Genomic DNA, 14,994 nt, shown 5'->3' with positions numbered 1-14,994 from the left:
CTGCAGGTCAGCGTGGAGGTCTTGGTAGAATACCCTTTTTTTGTATTTGGACAAGGCTGGTCATCCTGCTGCCCGGAGAGAACCAGCCAGCTCTTTGATTTGCCATGTTCAAAACTCTCGGTGGGGGATGTCTGCATATCGCTTACGCTCAAGAACCTGAAGAATGGCTCTATTAAAAAGGGCCAGCCCATGGATTCAGCTAGTATCTTGCTGAAGCATTCAAAGAATGACAGTCTAGCTGGAAGTAGACACAGGTATGCGGAGCAGGAAAATGGGATTAATCAGGGAAGTGCACAGATGTTAGCTGAGAACGGTGAACTGAAGTTTCCGGACAAAATAGGATTGCCTGCAGCACCTTTGCTCACCAAAACAGAACCCAGCAAGCCCCCGGCAACGCGGAAGAGGAGGTGGTCAGCCCCTGAAACACGAAAACTAGAGAAATCAGAAGAGGAACCACCTTTGACTCTTCCCAAGCCTTCTTTTATTCCTCAGGAGGTTAAGATTTGCATTGAAGGTCGATCCAATGTAGGAAAGTAAAAGTTGTTTGAGGAAAGGAAATTAGGCTATCCCTTGTCATTTTTATCCAGATTACTGTACTGTAGACTAAATAACCCAGTATTTACATGTTATCATCTTATTTTAGGTTTATGTTATAACCTTGTTGTTATAGTTGCAGCTGGTATTATGCAGGAGACTGGTGCATATGTTTTTCCACAAGTGTTTGTCAGTGACTAGGTTTCTTGAGAGCTACAGAAGGGGCAGTATCTGCTTCACGCACCCTTAGTGGAAATGAATGTGTTGTCGTGGCTCCTGTTTTCTAACACCTCGAGTAGAACAGGGTCCAGCTGTGATTTTGTTTTCTTCGATTTTTCTTGTTGGGGTTTTTTCGTTTGTTTGGTTTGGTTTTGGTTCCTGTTGTAGTTTTTCGGGGAGGTGAGGAGAAGGGAACTGTAGCAGAGGTGTCCGTCATGCGTGTGTGGTGTGTGTGTCAGTCCCGAGGCGGGATTGCGACTCTGTGGCAGGCTTGTGAAGAGAGTCTCTCACCCCAGGTGAATGCTGAGAACACAACCCACAGATGTTATCAAAAAGGATCAGACAGTCTCTGACATTTTCATGATAAACCAACTATTACTCAAGGCTCTACAGTAGATATATATATATATATATATATATATATGTATGTGTGTGTATATATATATATATATATATTTGTGTGTGTGTATATGTGTATATATATATTTTCCCCCCATGGGGTCTGACTGCACTGATTTTTATTCATAAAGCAACCGCCACACCAACATTTCCTTTCTGCTTGCTAGTGCAGTTCCATTGCTGGGAGTTGATATACGGGAAGGTTGTACTCTTGCATCATTCACCCTGCGAGTTTTCCTTACTGGCATTGTGGGTGCGTGCGTGTGCGTGTGTGCGTGTGCATGCAAGGAGGCCTCAAGTTCTGTGGATTTGCCTGGCTCAGGCAAATTTTCTGTGCAGTGTTAGACAAACGGATCGGGTTATGCCATTGACATTTGCTTCCACAAGGTAGACGCATACTGCCCCTTTGAGATCACAGGCATAAATTGTTTGCAGTTAGGTTGCAAATCTTTGTCTTTAACTCTAGTACTGTTTTGAGTTCATGACAACTGGTGCCACTTTTTTCAAATTTTGGTGTGACACGAGGAATCCGATGTTGAAGATGAACATAGAATGTCTTTAAGCACTTAAAATGCTGTTCACACTTTATTGCTGAGCATCCTGGTCTAACACTCAGTGCGTACTGTATCTCACTTTAATGTGCTCGGAAAACAACAACAACAACAACAAACAAACAAATCTCTTCAACACTGTAACTACATGCAACTGTGTAGAGTTTTCTCCCAGGCAAGATGCTGAAAGTTTTAATGTGGTTTCAAAGGGATGAATGTGAATTATTGAACTAGTATGTGACAGTCATTGTCCACAAAGGACTACTTAATAGGAGGCACTTTTTAAACTTTAATGCTTGAGAAAGAGTTAAAGGCATATGCGAGCTGACAGATAATAAAAGAATAAGAGAAAGGAAAAAGGAAAGAGAAAAAAAATCATTGTCCAGTGTTTTTGAAAAAGATGGACTTTAAAGAATCTTGCAATTTGCACATCTTGAGTTTATCATTTGTGTGGTATTCCTGCAGTTTTTACCTAATAATGTTGGGGGCTGGGTGTTGGGGCGGGGGGACGGGGACTGAAAGAGCATAAACAAATGTAGCAATTACTCACTAACCTGCCTATGCTCTAGGCCATTTCATAGGGTTATGTTCCTTTCAAAGTTCGTTTTTGGTCTTTCTACCATATCTGCCACACAGAACCAGGTCCTAGCGGGACAGCTCTGAGAATTTTTTCTTCAGACTTACTGAGAGAGTTTTCCACAAGAAACATTTCTGTACAAGGTGTTTGTTTGTTTTCAAAACAAACCTATTGTTATTTTATTATTATTATTATTTGTTATTTTAATTGCATTTGTTTTCCATTTGAAAGACTAGATTTCGGAGTTTGGTACAAAGCAGGAGGGGAGGATTCAGGCCGTTCAGTCTTCTGTTTCCCCAAAATCTGGAAGGTAGGGCCGGATCCTTGGAGGTGCTGTGCACCGTGCCTCCAGTCAAAGTCATGGGGAGGCACAAGTATTCAAAGTACTGCAGGTCTGAGCTAAAGCCTGTTGCTGCCAAGAGAAAGATCTCATTGCTTTCGGTGGGATTTAGCTTGGGCCCTCCATGATCTAGTGTTCGTCTTGCTATTTTTGGCTAGTGAGTTCACATCCTTCAGGTAGTTTTGAAGAAACTGTACTAACAGGGAGAAAAGGAAATAAAAGTTCCTAATTAGAAATACAGAACCTAAAATGAAAAAAATTATTTAAAATCTTGTTTTCTCTCTCCCCTAAAATACAGAGCTTTTATTTAAGAAAAGAAATGTTAACCCCAAACCCCAGCTTTGTTACTTGAAATTTAGCTCACACCAGAACTAATTGTTTTCATACCATATTCTGGGGTGCACCAAAAAGTTTAAATAAGTTTAAAATAGCTTGAAACTTTTCTTGAATTTCCTTGAATTTTATTAACCTCTCAGCAGGCTATAGAGCTGAGTGGGTTTCTTCTCACAGTCACACTGCTTATTTAGTGCTTATTTGTTAATATTTCTGCTCAGAGAAGTTGCTTAATCTTCCATATACTCTGCTCAGGGCACTTGCAGTTTATTGTTTTGTTTTGTCTTCTGTTTTGTTTTTAAGCTTTGATGGTAAAGGAATAGAAAGAATTACAGATCTTAGTTCACATTCGTACCACTATTTTCGTAATTCACACATACTCAGAAAAATCTCAAATAAAACCATACACATGCACATTTGTGGTTAATAAGGAAGCAGGGGCTATTAAACTGACTGGATCTATTCAACTAACACTAAAAAAAAAATAAAAAATAATAATAATAAAAAAATAAGTTTGGAGCAATAGGAATGTATTAGTTCTGTGCTTGTATTTCAGATTGAGGAATTCTGAAATAACTGGTTCTTTCCAGACAATTGTCCCTTTTCATGCTTTGGCTTTTGTAGGATGTGCAATACTTTACGTGCCAACGTAGACTCACCCACGTGGTGTTAGCTAGATCTCATACCCACTTCTGATTTCCCCTTTTTGTTTTCCTTCAATAGTTTCTCTCTTTGCCTTTTGTTTTTCTATTAATACCCCTCCCTTGTTGTCTCCCCACCCCCTAAATAAAAGATATTACAGGCCGGGCATACCTTGACCTGGGAAACGCCAACCCTTTCATGCTCCACAAGCATGGCGTGTGAATTAAGGGCCTGGTTTGGCCCTGTTTATTTGAAATGGATGTCCCTGGCCTCCACAGTGTAAAAGAAAAAAAAGATCCAGGAAGAAAAAAAAAGCTTAATCAAAGTCTCCCCAGACACCCACCATCACCAAGAGAAGAGTTTGACAGTTCGGTCTTTTTTAATTGGGAGGGGATTTTGCAAACACGAGACCCTGGTCTAGAGCAGCTCGTTCCCGTGGGCGGGCGGCGATCTCTTGCACGAACGACAGCAGCCTTTGCCGCATCGTGACTAGCACGTTGTATTTGCTCTGTGCCTGTGACTGTTATTTTCTCGGGGTATTTGCGAGCAGGGCAACGCTTCCCAGCTGGACGCGGGCTTTCCCTGGCCATGAGCCGTCACCATCGCGGGAGCTGCGTCCCCTGCGAGCTCAGCCGCCGGGCACACGCTGAAATAGCAGTCGCAGGTGCAGCGGCACTGAGGCAAAGCTGGCACGAGAGGTTTAGCTGCCTGCCACTGTACGGCGTCCACTTTGCAATATTAACTGACAATAGTTTTTTTTCTTTTGTCTTTTTTTTTTCTTTTTTGTACCAGGCCTGTTTAGTTTACAATGAAATGCATACAATCACCAAGAAATTAGTCAGGGCAAAGAAAATAAAACAAGAACCTCTTTATAGGGATTTCTAAAAATATCTGTCTATCTATCTATCTATCTATCTATCTATCTATATATCTATATATATAAAATGACTGTTCCTTATAGTGTTTAACTTAGGCATTGTTTCAGTTTGTCTGGGCCACATCATGGGGAATTTGAGTTTGATGTCACTTACCTCAAGTCCTATAGTTGAAACCCAAATTGGAGCTGATGTTGACCTACTTTACGATTTTGTACATTGCTGTTGGGATTTTTTTCCCCTTGAAGACACAGACCTCAGGAGGAGGGGGACATGCTTTTTTATTCCTTTAATTCCTTAGTCCCGTCATCGCTTTGTTAGACCTGTCGTTCCGTCATTTTCTCAGCCTGGGGAAGTGACATCACTACTCTCGTTTCCCTAAATCAAGGAACATTTAGAAACCTTTCACACCTTTTACTCAGGGATGGGGCTGGCATATGTGTGGTACACTGATGTGACCAGAAGCAGCACTTTTACTGCTCTGGAGTAGGGATGTACAATGTTACGGACAAGTTTGGATTTCCTGCATCTCATGATTTAACTTTGTAGATACCACGTAGATTGCAATACAAAAAGCAGCAGGCTCAGCGTGAACTGTAGCTGTTGGTTATCTTGAAAATTTGCTCTGTGCAGAGATTTATTTTACTTAAGTGTGTTGCCAATATTAAAAAGGAAACAGTGAAATTGTGTTAATACTTGTAACTGCTAAAAAAAAAAAAAAAAGGCCTGTATCAAGGAGAACAAATCCTCAATATTTTAAAACACTAATAGTGTTATTTCGAAGAGGTGTTCCTGGCACAGTTCTATGTACTCTGGGGCCCAGTTCTGCAAACACTTATACACGTGCTCAGGGAAGGTCTGAGCTGGCCGACTGGAGGCAGCCGGGCTGCTCGGGAGCTTGCTGTGAAGTACCTGTATAAATCTTTGTGAAATTGAAGCCTGGATGAGTTAGGGCCAGATGCTGACCTTCATCAGGCAGCTGCAAATTCTTGGGCTCAGTCCAGCTTCACCAGGGTGGACTGCCCTGAGGGGGCAGGAGGCGAGGAGGGGGGATTTGGCCTGTTGAAGCACTTCTGCTATCCTGTGAACTCAAAACTTGCAAAACAGGACACGCACTCTTAGAAATAATTTCTTCCCTCCCTGTCAGCACAGGTAACAGCAGAGTCCACTTTGGGCTCTGACCAAGTGCCGATGTGAGAAGCAGGGGGAGCTGACCTATTTGCAGAGTGCAGTCAGGAATTTTCTTTTCTGTGGCTTATCCACGTCCCCCCCACCCCTTCCCCCCAAATCTGGAAATAGAAAAATGAGAATTTGTTGATACAGATATGCATACGTGCACACACACCCAGATAGAAGCGAAAAAATATGTGTGAATTTTTTTAAGCATATGGATATATGTCCACTTGATTTCCTGTCCTGAGGACAGTGTTGTGTTTTGTGTCGATAGGGAAATTCCAAACAAGTTGCACACCTCTACTCCAGAGTTGAATTTCTTTTACATAGAAGACCTCGCTTCAGATGTGTTACCTTTACTGATAGGATCTTTTCTTGTAGCACTATACCTTGTGGGAATATTTTTTGATGTAAACCTAATTTGAGAAGCTTATTAAAAATAGAAACTTTTTTTGAAGCACTCACATTGAGGAGTACAGGTAATGTTTTAAAAAATTGCACAAAAGAAAAATGAATGTTGGAATGATTCATTCAGTGTTTGAAAAAGAGATGGCTCTGTTTGAACAGTGAGTTTCATACCTTGTTTGTAAAAAAAAAAAAAAAGGTTTTTAAATACAAAAGCAGAGAAAGGTTGAAAGTTACATGTTTTTTGTATATAGAAATTGTCATGTCTAGATGATCTGATTTGTATTGGCTTTGGCCAGGAAGAATTATTACTTAAAAGGCTCTTAAAGAACAACTGTGCTTAATTTTCTGTTCGTATTACATGGGTCCCATTTCTGGGGAATGGAGTCATGCTTCACACTGTTTATTCCTGTGCTGAAAATATACCTTGGAGCAGCAATTCTCAAGTGCAGCTACCAGGCGCTTCAAAGGGTGGCTACTGTGTGAAACTACAGTCTGACTCCGCTGCTGTGTTTCGGCGTTAAGTCTCCCCCACCTGCCCCAAGGGAGCCCTGACTCCCTGCCTGCCCCTTGGCAATAGGGCCGGTGGGCAAGGCCAGTTTCGGGGCAGGCCGCGGCGATGGCCGGGCCCTGCTGGGGCAGGCACAGCCGCAGCGGTGTTGGGTCGAGAGCTGCTGCCGGATGAGGGTGTCCTGCCTGGTCCCCACCTGGAGCCTTTCGCTCTGTTTTTTCCTCTCCGTGGGATGCTGTTCCACGTTTTTTCAGCACTTCCTGTTCCAAAAGAAACCCAAAGAATATAATCCTGAACAAGAAGTGTTTGTAACAAGGGATCCTAGCCTACTGCTAAGAACAGAGTAATACCCAAGGCAACATGGCCTTTTCCCCCTTTTAGCGCCCCCCCCCCCCCCCCAACACACATCTTTAAGAGCTGCTGGGGAGCGGCTACACAAAGCATGTTTCCAGGGATGGTGTTGACTGATGGAGCGACTGGTGTTACTCAGAAGCCAAAAGGAGAGGATCCTGGATTTCAGAGGAAAGGGTCTTTTTCTTGTCCAAAGATTGAGCTGGGCAGCCGGGAGCCAGCAGCAGGGAAAAGCAGGTGAAGTTTCAGACTCCTCCTGTCCCTCTCTGAGCCGGTGACCAAGCTTCAGCTCTCACCACCACGCAGGGCAAAAATAATCACCATGTCCAAATGACCCCTGGGCACTCAGAAAAATGGCCCCAATTGTATTACAAGGAAGTGCATTCAGCCAATAGGTAGTAGTTATACAATAACAGTCTCTAAGATTTCTGTAGTTTTTCTTGTCGTTATCTGAAAGGACTCAAGTCTTCCACTGAGGATTTATGGAGGCTTCATCCAAGGTTGTTTCTTTTTTGTTTGCTTCTATTTTGAGCGGTCAAAGCTCCTGTGCCCTTTCCCTCGACCATGCAGTAGGTATGCATTGGAAGTGTTGTTTGCAGTAACCGTTAGTCACTTGTTGAAGCTGTTGTTGCTGTACTACTGGATTGCTGATGAGCAAAAACTTCAGGGCCCAGATCCTCAGCGGGCTTGGAGTCGGTGTGGGACCATTGGCCTCCAGGTCAGTGCTGCTCTGCCACTTAACACCAGCTGAAGATGTGATCCCTCCCTGCTGTTTGCTTTCAAAATCAAGGACCCAATTATGCTCCCTCTAAACATGCTCTGCAGGACTCCTGCCCAAGTCAGTAGGTGTTGGATCTGTGTAGCTGAGGACACGCATGGGCCAAGAGTGCAGGTGGCTAAATTTATGTCTTTTGTCTGGCCATTGCACTGGCCTCTTAGCAAAGTTATTAATCTGTTAAGGCATAGAGACAACTTTTCACGACAGTCAGCTAATGTTGAAACTCACTAATGTATGTATTTGCTTTTTTTTTTTTTTGAATAATATATTAACTAGTTGAACACTGTTCTTTTCACAGTGTTAAGGGGGGGGGGGAATTTCCCAACCTTTTTCAGTTCAGGTGAGCTACTGAAAATCATTTTGTACTAGCTATGTCACCATTCCTGACAGCCAGCAGGCTTGAACTGGCTTTCTCGTAAAGGCACTTGAAGAAAGGCCTTGGCGAGGTAGGTTTAGTCATTCTACAGCAGTAGTTTTTAAGGTCTTTTTTTATTGTTCGGTATTACTAATGAATGAGGGTTGTTGCAAATCACACTTCCAGTGTAGTTCCTAGTGTAGGCCCAGTAAAAGGGATACTGCAGCTTTGTGTTGGGGAGAAATTGAGCTGACATGGCCAGTACAAAGGAGAAATAGGGAGGGAATAACGTTTTGCACCTTATTGAAAAGAGGAGAAAATTTTAAGTGCATACAGACATAGTTAAGAGCTTTTATTGTGACAGGAGAACTTTTTTCCATATGCGTGCATACTCTCTGTAATTCCAGTGTAAAATATTGTACTTGCACTAGCTTTTTTAAAACAAATATTAAAAAAAATGGAAGAATTCATATTCTATTTTCTAATGGTGGTGTGTCTATTTGTAGGATACACTCGCGTCTGTTTATTGAATTTTATGGTCCCTTTCTTTGATGGTGCTTGCAGGTTTTCTAGGTAGAAATTATTTCATTATTATAATAAAACAATGTTTGATTCAAAATTTGAACAAAATTGTTTTAAAGAAATTGTCTGTATACCAGTACAAGTTTATTGTTTCAGTATACTCGTACTAATAAAATAACAGTGCCAATTGCAAACGTGTGCTTTGTCTTTATGCATTAACACTAAATGTGAGATAGCTCTCCTATGACAAGTAATTTGTCCAATTTAATCCCCCCCTTAGCGACACATTTTATAGTGTTTGCTTTCATTCACAACTATGCAGAAACGTGCATGTACCCATGCATGGCATGAAACCCTTTCCAGACCATCATTTTGTGTGAAGTGAAGCAATTTATTGCATTTCTTTCCCATTACAACTTTTGAACACTTTAAACAATTGTGCCATTTGCACTGGAGGCATTGCATACACAGATTTGCTACAGATGAGGGAAGCCGATATTCATAATCACCATCTCAGCAGTGTACAGAGGGGCAGGAAAACATCTAACGTTCATTAACTCTTTTTGACTGATTTCACAGAAGCGCTTCACAATTATCACAGGCAACACCAAGGCGTTTTGGATTCTGGCTTATTTATGCATGGAAACTTCATCCAGTAAACAGTGTGTCAAATAAATGCTGGGGAGGGCTCACGTAAACATCTGAATGCCCACAAGTGAAATGAGGGCTGGAGGGGGGATGATGACCAGTGCTGTGTTTAGGGGAGCAGAGCTGTGTTCAGCATCCCACCCCAAAACCATTCAGCCCATCTGCCCCTAGAGAGCTGCAAGGAAGGCCGCTGCCTGCTCCTGCCCGCGGGCTTGCAGGGTGGTGCACAACACAAACTGCTATTCTTGGGCACTGGCATTTCTTTTTTCTCTTCCACTCAAGCAAGGCCAAACCTGGCTTGCTTTTTCTGGAGCTGGTTGCAAAATTCCTAGTCTCCAGCAAAGGACTTTTGGTATAAAACCGATGGTAACAACTAAAAAGCAACATACCCTGGGTGGCTGGGGGGGGGGGGGGAGGGGGCGGGGGGGATGAGGGTGGACATACCAGTAGTGAAAAGCTGTAGTAGTAACTCTGTTCAGTACAGTGGGGTTAAAGATGTATGAACTAGGGAGTGCTGGATTTAGAGAAAGCTTCAAACTCTCAAAGTGTCCATGGCTGAGAAGCACTAGCCCCATCCCACCATGGAGGGGCTTGGCTAATTGCTGCTCTGTTTCTTGCTCACTCCCAGCGCCTCCTTTCCCCAACCTTGACTAGCTGAAAGGAAGGCACAGGCACACTTTGTATAGTAAAAGTTGCTCCAGAAGTTGCACTAGCCCTTACAACTCTTTATATATACAGGGTAGCCCACATCCTACATCCTTGTGCCGTAAGGTAAGAAAAATGCACAGAAGAGCAGAGCCAAAACCCCCTGCGGCCGTTGGCAGTGAGCAGGCTGTGCTCGGGGCAGGGGGGAGGGCGGAGAGGGAAAGGCGAGTGCCTGCTGAGTGCATGCACTTTCTCTTTCAGAAAAAGAAGACTTACAGCTGGCAGGATGCTGGCTCAACACCCCTGCCACTCAGGCTGGCCTCGCACTTGCAGGGGTCTACATGTGTGTTCTGCACAACCAGCCATGCCATTGCTCAGGCTGCAGCTGTGCCAAGACCCTGCTCCCCAAGGGCAGCTCAGGTAACCCAGAGTGCATGGGTAAGTAGCCAAGTCGGCCCACTCTGCAAAAAGTGTGTTGCAGCAAAGTGACTCTAGAATGTGCCTGGGAGAGGGTGGGGTTTTTTTAGGTGTTCTTGTTTCAAGAAGATGGATGTGTTCAGTAGGGATTGTTTTAATGATGTTACATTGCTCATTCGGCATCCCTAGTTGTAGGTTTTCGGTATGTTAAATTAAATCTCTGTGGCGCCAGTGCGCCAAACCCCAACATCACAGGCGCTCAACTTAACAACTGTCTGGCTGGGGAAAGTGGCCATGAACTCCGCTTACAGCACTGCTTATCTCACAGTGTTCCTCGTAGAGGGGAGCCAGGATGCAGATGGTGTTGGAGGTGTAAATAAGACCAGGTTATACAGATTCACCCAATATGAAGCACTTACTTACAAATGCTACTTCCTGCAGACGGACACCAGGTAACAGAGAACTGGTAAAATGTGCAGGTGAGGTAGATCCACAAATGGCACATGGAGTTGGTCAGTGGTTCTGGTCACTGCTTGGACCATCCTGCCAGGCATAGCAGCATAGCGTGCCCTCAGCTCCCTCTCTGCCCTAGTTCCTTGAGACCGCAGCTGACTTGAGGAGGGCACAGGACCTGGGGCTACAAGCAGGTGAGGGCACCTGCTATGGTATAGGACTGGCTGTTATATAAGGGCGCAGGCTAATCTTATTTTAACTTTCCAGCTTGTCTGAGAGCTGGACATGTAGGGTGCAAATAGTGAGCACTGACTTGGTTGACGGGTCCCCCTGCACAAAGCCCACCTATAACTTTGGATGAGATACAATCTTGCCATCAGTTCAGCATCTCTGCAGCTGATTTCTCCCTCCTGCTCACTTTGGAGGGAGAGGGAGGAAAGAAAATACAAAGAAAACCTCCTATTTACCAAGATGATATTAAGAGCTGCTATTTAGAAAATGAAATGCCCTAAGCCAAAGCTTTATCAATAACTAGTCTTAGTGTCAGTGTAATTCACAGCCTGGAGGACCCAGGAGACTTCTTAAGATTAGCCTATCCCCATCTTTTCCTATTAGTCACTGGTGGGCTCCAGTTCAGGCATAAGTATGTGCAAAAATGAAGGGAACGTGAGTGCAGGAAGGCCCCAGGCCAGGCTAGCTGTGGTATGTGTGCAGCCTGCCCAGGGGAGGAGACTCCTCGCTTGCCACACCTGTGGGGAGGCAGCCCCCCTCATCCCCAGTATCTGCCCTTTGGAAAAGAAACTGTTCCAAAGAGATGTCACGGAGCTGCTCGGCTCAATATGCACATGCTCTTTTAAAAAAATGTTTACAAATATATATATATATTTATATGTATTTGTATTTTTAAAATTTCTTTCAGAAATGTAGCTAAAAAAAGTAGAAAAGCGATAGCGACGGTAGTTGTGAGACCAGCGACAGCTGTACTTCTCACGTATGAAGGCACGAGTGTGGAGACACACCTGTGGTCAGGCCTGCAACATGATAGTCTAACCCTGCTCTTCGCGGAGGTGTTCATTTCTCTTCTACCCTTCACATTACATAAATAAAGGAACTAGGATCTCTTCCAATAGCCATATTGATGCACAGTAGTAACACTGACTGTAATCTGGGTTTGGTGCAGCTAAGAGGAAAATTTCGCCCATAGTAGCGTTTGTAGTAAAGAAGCTAGGCATCTTTTTAATGTTATGCTTTCAGGCTGGAGGGGACAGAGATCGGATTCTTTATTGACAGAGTCTGCTTCTGTTCTACGTTCAGTATCCTTATGATATCTGGGCAGGACAAATGGACCACATCATCAGCAAAAGCATAACTACACTACTTTGAAGGGCCTTATTCACCTTCAAAGCAGAGGAAAAGGTCAGACTCCAATAGAGATTTATGTCCTAAATGTTTAATGGTAGACATCTAAACCAGTGGGCCATTCAAAAGATCTTCTGTGCTTTTTCTAATGTGCACAGCATGTTTAAAAATCAGCTGGGATCAGCGTGTGGCCTGGATTTGCTCCTTAGCATGGTCAATTGTACCAATCCTCGTGCGGGTCTTTTTGAGCAGTTCAGCATACAAACTTAATTCTAGTGGTTCTCTTTGTCATTTCTCTTCCTACAGATCACTGCTTTGCTTGCTCAAAGGAAGCCTACATCTTTCCACAGGTACCTACAGGAGGGGAAAGTAAGACTCTGACGTTACTGAAGTAAGAGCAGCTGTACTGTGATCTCAGTAGCACTTCAGAGTAAGTGGCCAAGCATTATTAATTCATTGGTGTTCACTACATCATTTATCATAATGAGCTACTGTGGTATTCATGTGGATGCAACGTGTATTTCCAAAGAAATTTCATTGTGATTTATCAATTAATTAGTGGGCCATTACACTTTATTAAAGTGTTACCAGAGTCTTAAACATTCATTACTGCCTTTAGAGCAAATGTTTTAACTCAATCTCAGCCTAGCAGTGTCTTGCAATCAGGCCTCTAGCTATTCTGCTGAAAGCTCTTTTTTGTTCTCCATGATGTCAATGACTGCAGAAGAGTAGTACCAACTAACTAAGAAGTGGATTTGATCCCTTTGGCCTCATTCACCTGGCCACAGACAATGCATAGTATGGCATTTTTATATCTTTGCTAAATGGGTACGAATAGGCAGACAACTTGCAAGGGAACTTGCAAGGGAGGGCTGCAGAGAAACCTCCCTTTGGTGGGTTTGCTGTGGCAGAATTTTTATGTCTTAAAAACCAGTTCACACAAAGCACGTAAAAGCAGGAACCCAGATAATTCAATAACTGCATGCACCGTAAAGCAGGTAGGCTCTGAAACAGCCTCTCCTGAATGATCTCCACAGATGGGGGCAGGGGCAGCATGGATTCGCTACAATGCAGTGCCAACCTCTCTGAATAGGCGAGTCCATTGAATATGGAGATCTAAGTAAAAATGGCTTTACAAGGCCTGTGAACTGAGAGTGACAGGGATCAGGCATTTTTTATCATCACAGTAAAAAGTACCCAGTAGCCTCATTCAGCCCTCCAACCTCTCTGACATGCTGCAGGCTGGCAGCCCTGCCACAGCCCTGCCACAAACATCCATCCTTTTGCCACAGCAAAGGTGAAAGAAAGTGGCTTTGATTTTTTTTTTTGATTCCTTCACTCAATTCTTTGCATCTTTTTCTCTGCCAGCCTGCAGTTTCTGGAGTGCACGCTACTGGGACCAGTGGTAGCTGATGGGTCAAACTGTATATGTGTAGGTGCAAGCAGCCATGTCTGTATAAGCCAATTTCTTACTGAGGCTTCAGCAGCTATTCATCAGAGGGGAAAAAAACAAGTGAAGAAATGTTGACTAAAAAAATAAAATAGGCACAACAATAAAAGATGAGGCTATTGCATTTTGAACTATTGGCACTGTGTTAACAGCATCACCTTCCCCTGTCAAATCCCAGCCATCACGGCTATGAACATGCCATGCTTCAGTGGGAGAGAAAGAGGGGAGTTTGCCACTAACACAACGCAGGGGAGAAAGCAAAACAAAACAGCAGCCCCCTCCTGCTCCTCCCTCCCGCCTTAGTCCCAGCTAAAAGACCTGGCTGTGCTGCTGGGTAACCCGGATAAATGTCGTTCTCCTGCTCAGTTCCTTGAGTTTTGCAGCTCCCACATAGGTGCAGGTGGAGCGCAGCCCCCCGAGGATGTCGAGGATGGTAAGTTCCACGTCCCCTCTGTACGGTACCTCCACAGTCCTGCCCTCCGAAGCCCTGGAGAAAAGATTGGTTACTATATTTATGTGTAGATGCAAAATACAATACAACAGTATGCTTACTGGGTGCAATATGGAGCTTAATGCTCCTCATGCTGCAGTTCACAAGCATCCCCCCCAGCTTTACCGCTTGTTTGGCTGTTGCTACTTAGTGCTTTCAAGAACTGGAATACCTCAGCTCCAGTGACCACTAGTGCTGTGAACTAGAAGTGGACGCATCTTGCAGATGCCCCATTACCACAAGGGTATTTATAGCTCTGCCCCTTCCTCCTTCCCTCCACCATCTGCCTATATGCAAGCAAAGCTTCCAGGTTCAAGGAAATCTGACCTTGACAAGTTCAAGCTTTAGGATATAAGGAAGGGCCAGGCTCAGGAAACTTGTAAAGGAGACACCAGTCAGCACAGCTCTACAGGGGCTTCACAGCCCCTTCACAGCTCTGTCTCACATCACTGACCACACGCAGACTGAAACGCTCTGGCTATCTCCTACTGCCCAGTTCTCCAGGGGCCATCTAAACAGACTGGGAAAACTGTTACAGAAAACCACTGCAGAGTTGTCCTCTGAAGCTAAAAGGTGAGCTAGCACATTTCAGAGCCAGGAAAAAAAAAGGCTAGAAAAAATAACAGTACTGCGAATCCTGTCAAGTACAGGCACACACCAGCACTGTCCCCAGAAGGAGATGTCTGAAGCGTTATATGATGGAAGAATCCAAGCAAGTAACTTTCACCCCTTCCCTTCTCTAAAATGGAAAGATAAAGATCTTTCTCCAGTCTTACGCTCAACAATCCCTCCCACCGCTCCTCCCAAACACCTGCTTATCTTGCTGTTCTTCAGTGCAAGCTTGTTCTGCATGGCACGGTTTCTCTGTTGGAGAAGAGAGCAGCTGGGCCTTGGGAAGGGGGGGTCTAGAAGAGAGCAGTTGGAAAACTTGACTTGTCTAAAATCTGTCTCAGAAAATGCCTGGGTT

General features: G+C 44.0%; 2 protein-coding genes across 24 annotated transcripts in view; one reads left to right on the top strand and one right to left on the bottom strand.

The window, feature by feature from the left end:
- Positions 1 to 14,994, top strand: part of ATXN1 (ataxin 1) — a 350,922-nt gene that overhangs the window by 313,091 nt on the left and 22,837 nt on the right. For 20 of the 22 annotated variants that reach the window (XM_064507009.1, XM_064507008.1, XM_064507007.1 and 17 more), the window contains one exon: positions 7 to 8,759. In XM_064507009.1, the coding sequence (XP_064363079.1) occupies positions 7 to 537 (531 nt within the window). In that variant the 3' untranslated portion in view covers positions 538 to 8,759. Of the gene's footprint in view, positions 1 to 6; positions 8,760 to 10,119; positions 12,518 to 14,994 lie in introns of those variants that run through there. The other 2 variants (XR_010387821.1, XR_010387820.1) reach the window with 1 other exon arrangement.
- The window catches only part of GMPR (guanosine monophosphate reductase), a 45,987-nt gene continuing 38,996 nt past the window's right edge, over positions 8,004 to 14,994 (bottom strand). For both annotated transcript variants that reach the window (XM_026113230.2, XM_064507014.1), the window contains one exon: positions 8,004 to 14,024. In XM_026113230.2, the coding sequence (XP_025969015.1) occupies positions 13,847 to 14,024 (178 nt within the window). In that variant the 3' untranslated portion in view covers positions 8,004 to 13,846. The remainder of the gene's footprint in view (positions 14,025 to 14,994) is intronic.

Source organism: Dromaius novaehollandiae, chromosome 2 (assembly GCF_036370855.1).
Source record: "Dromaius novaehollandiae isolate bDroNov1 chromosome 2, bDroNov1.hap1, whole genome shotgun sequence".
Classification (NCBI taxonomy): Eukaryota; Metazoa; Chordata; class Aves; order Casuariiformes; family Dromaiidae; genus Dromaius; species Dromaius novaehollandiae.
This window is presented reverse-complemented; position numbering and strand designations above follow the sequence as displayed.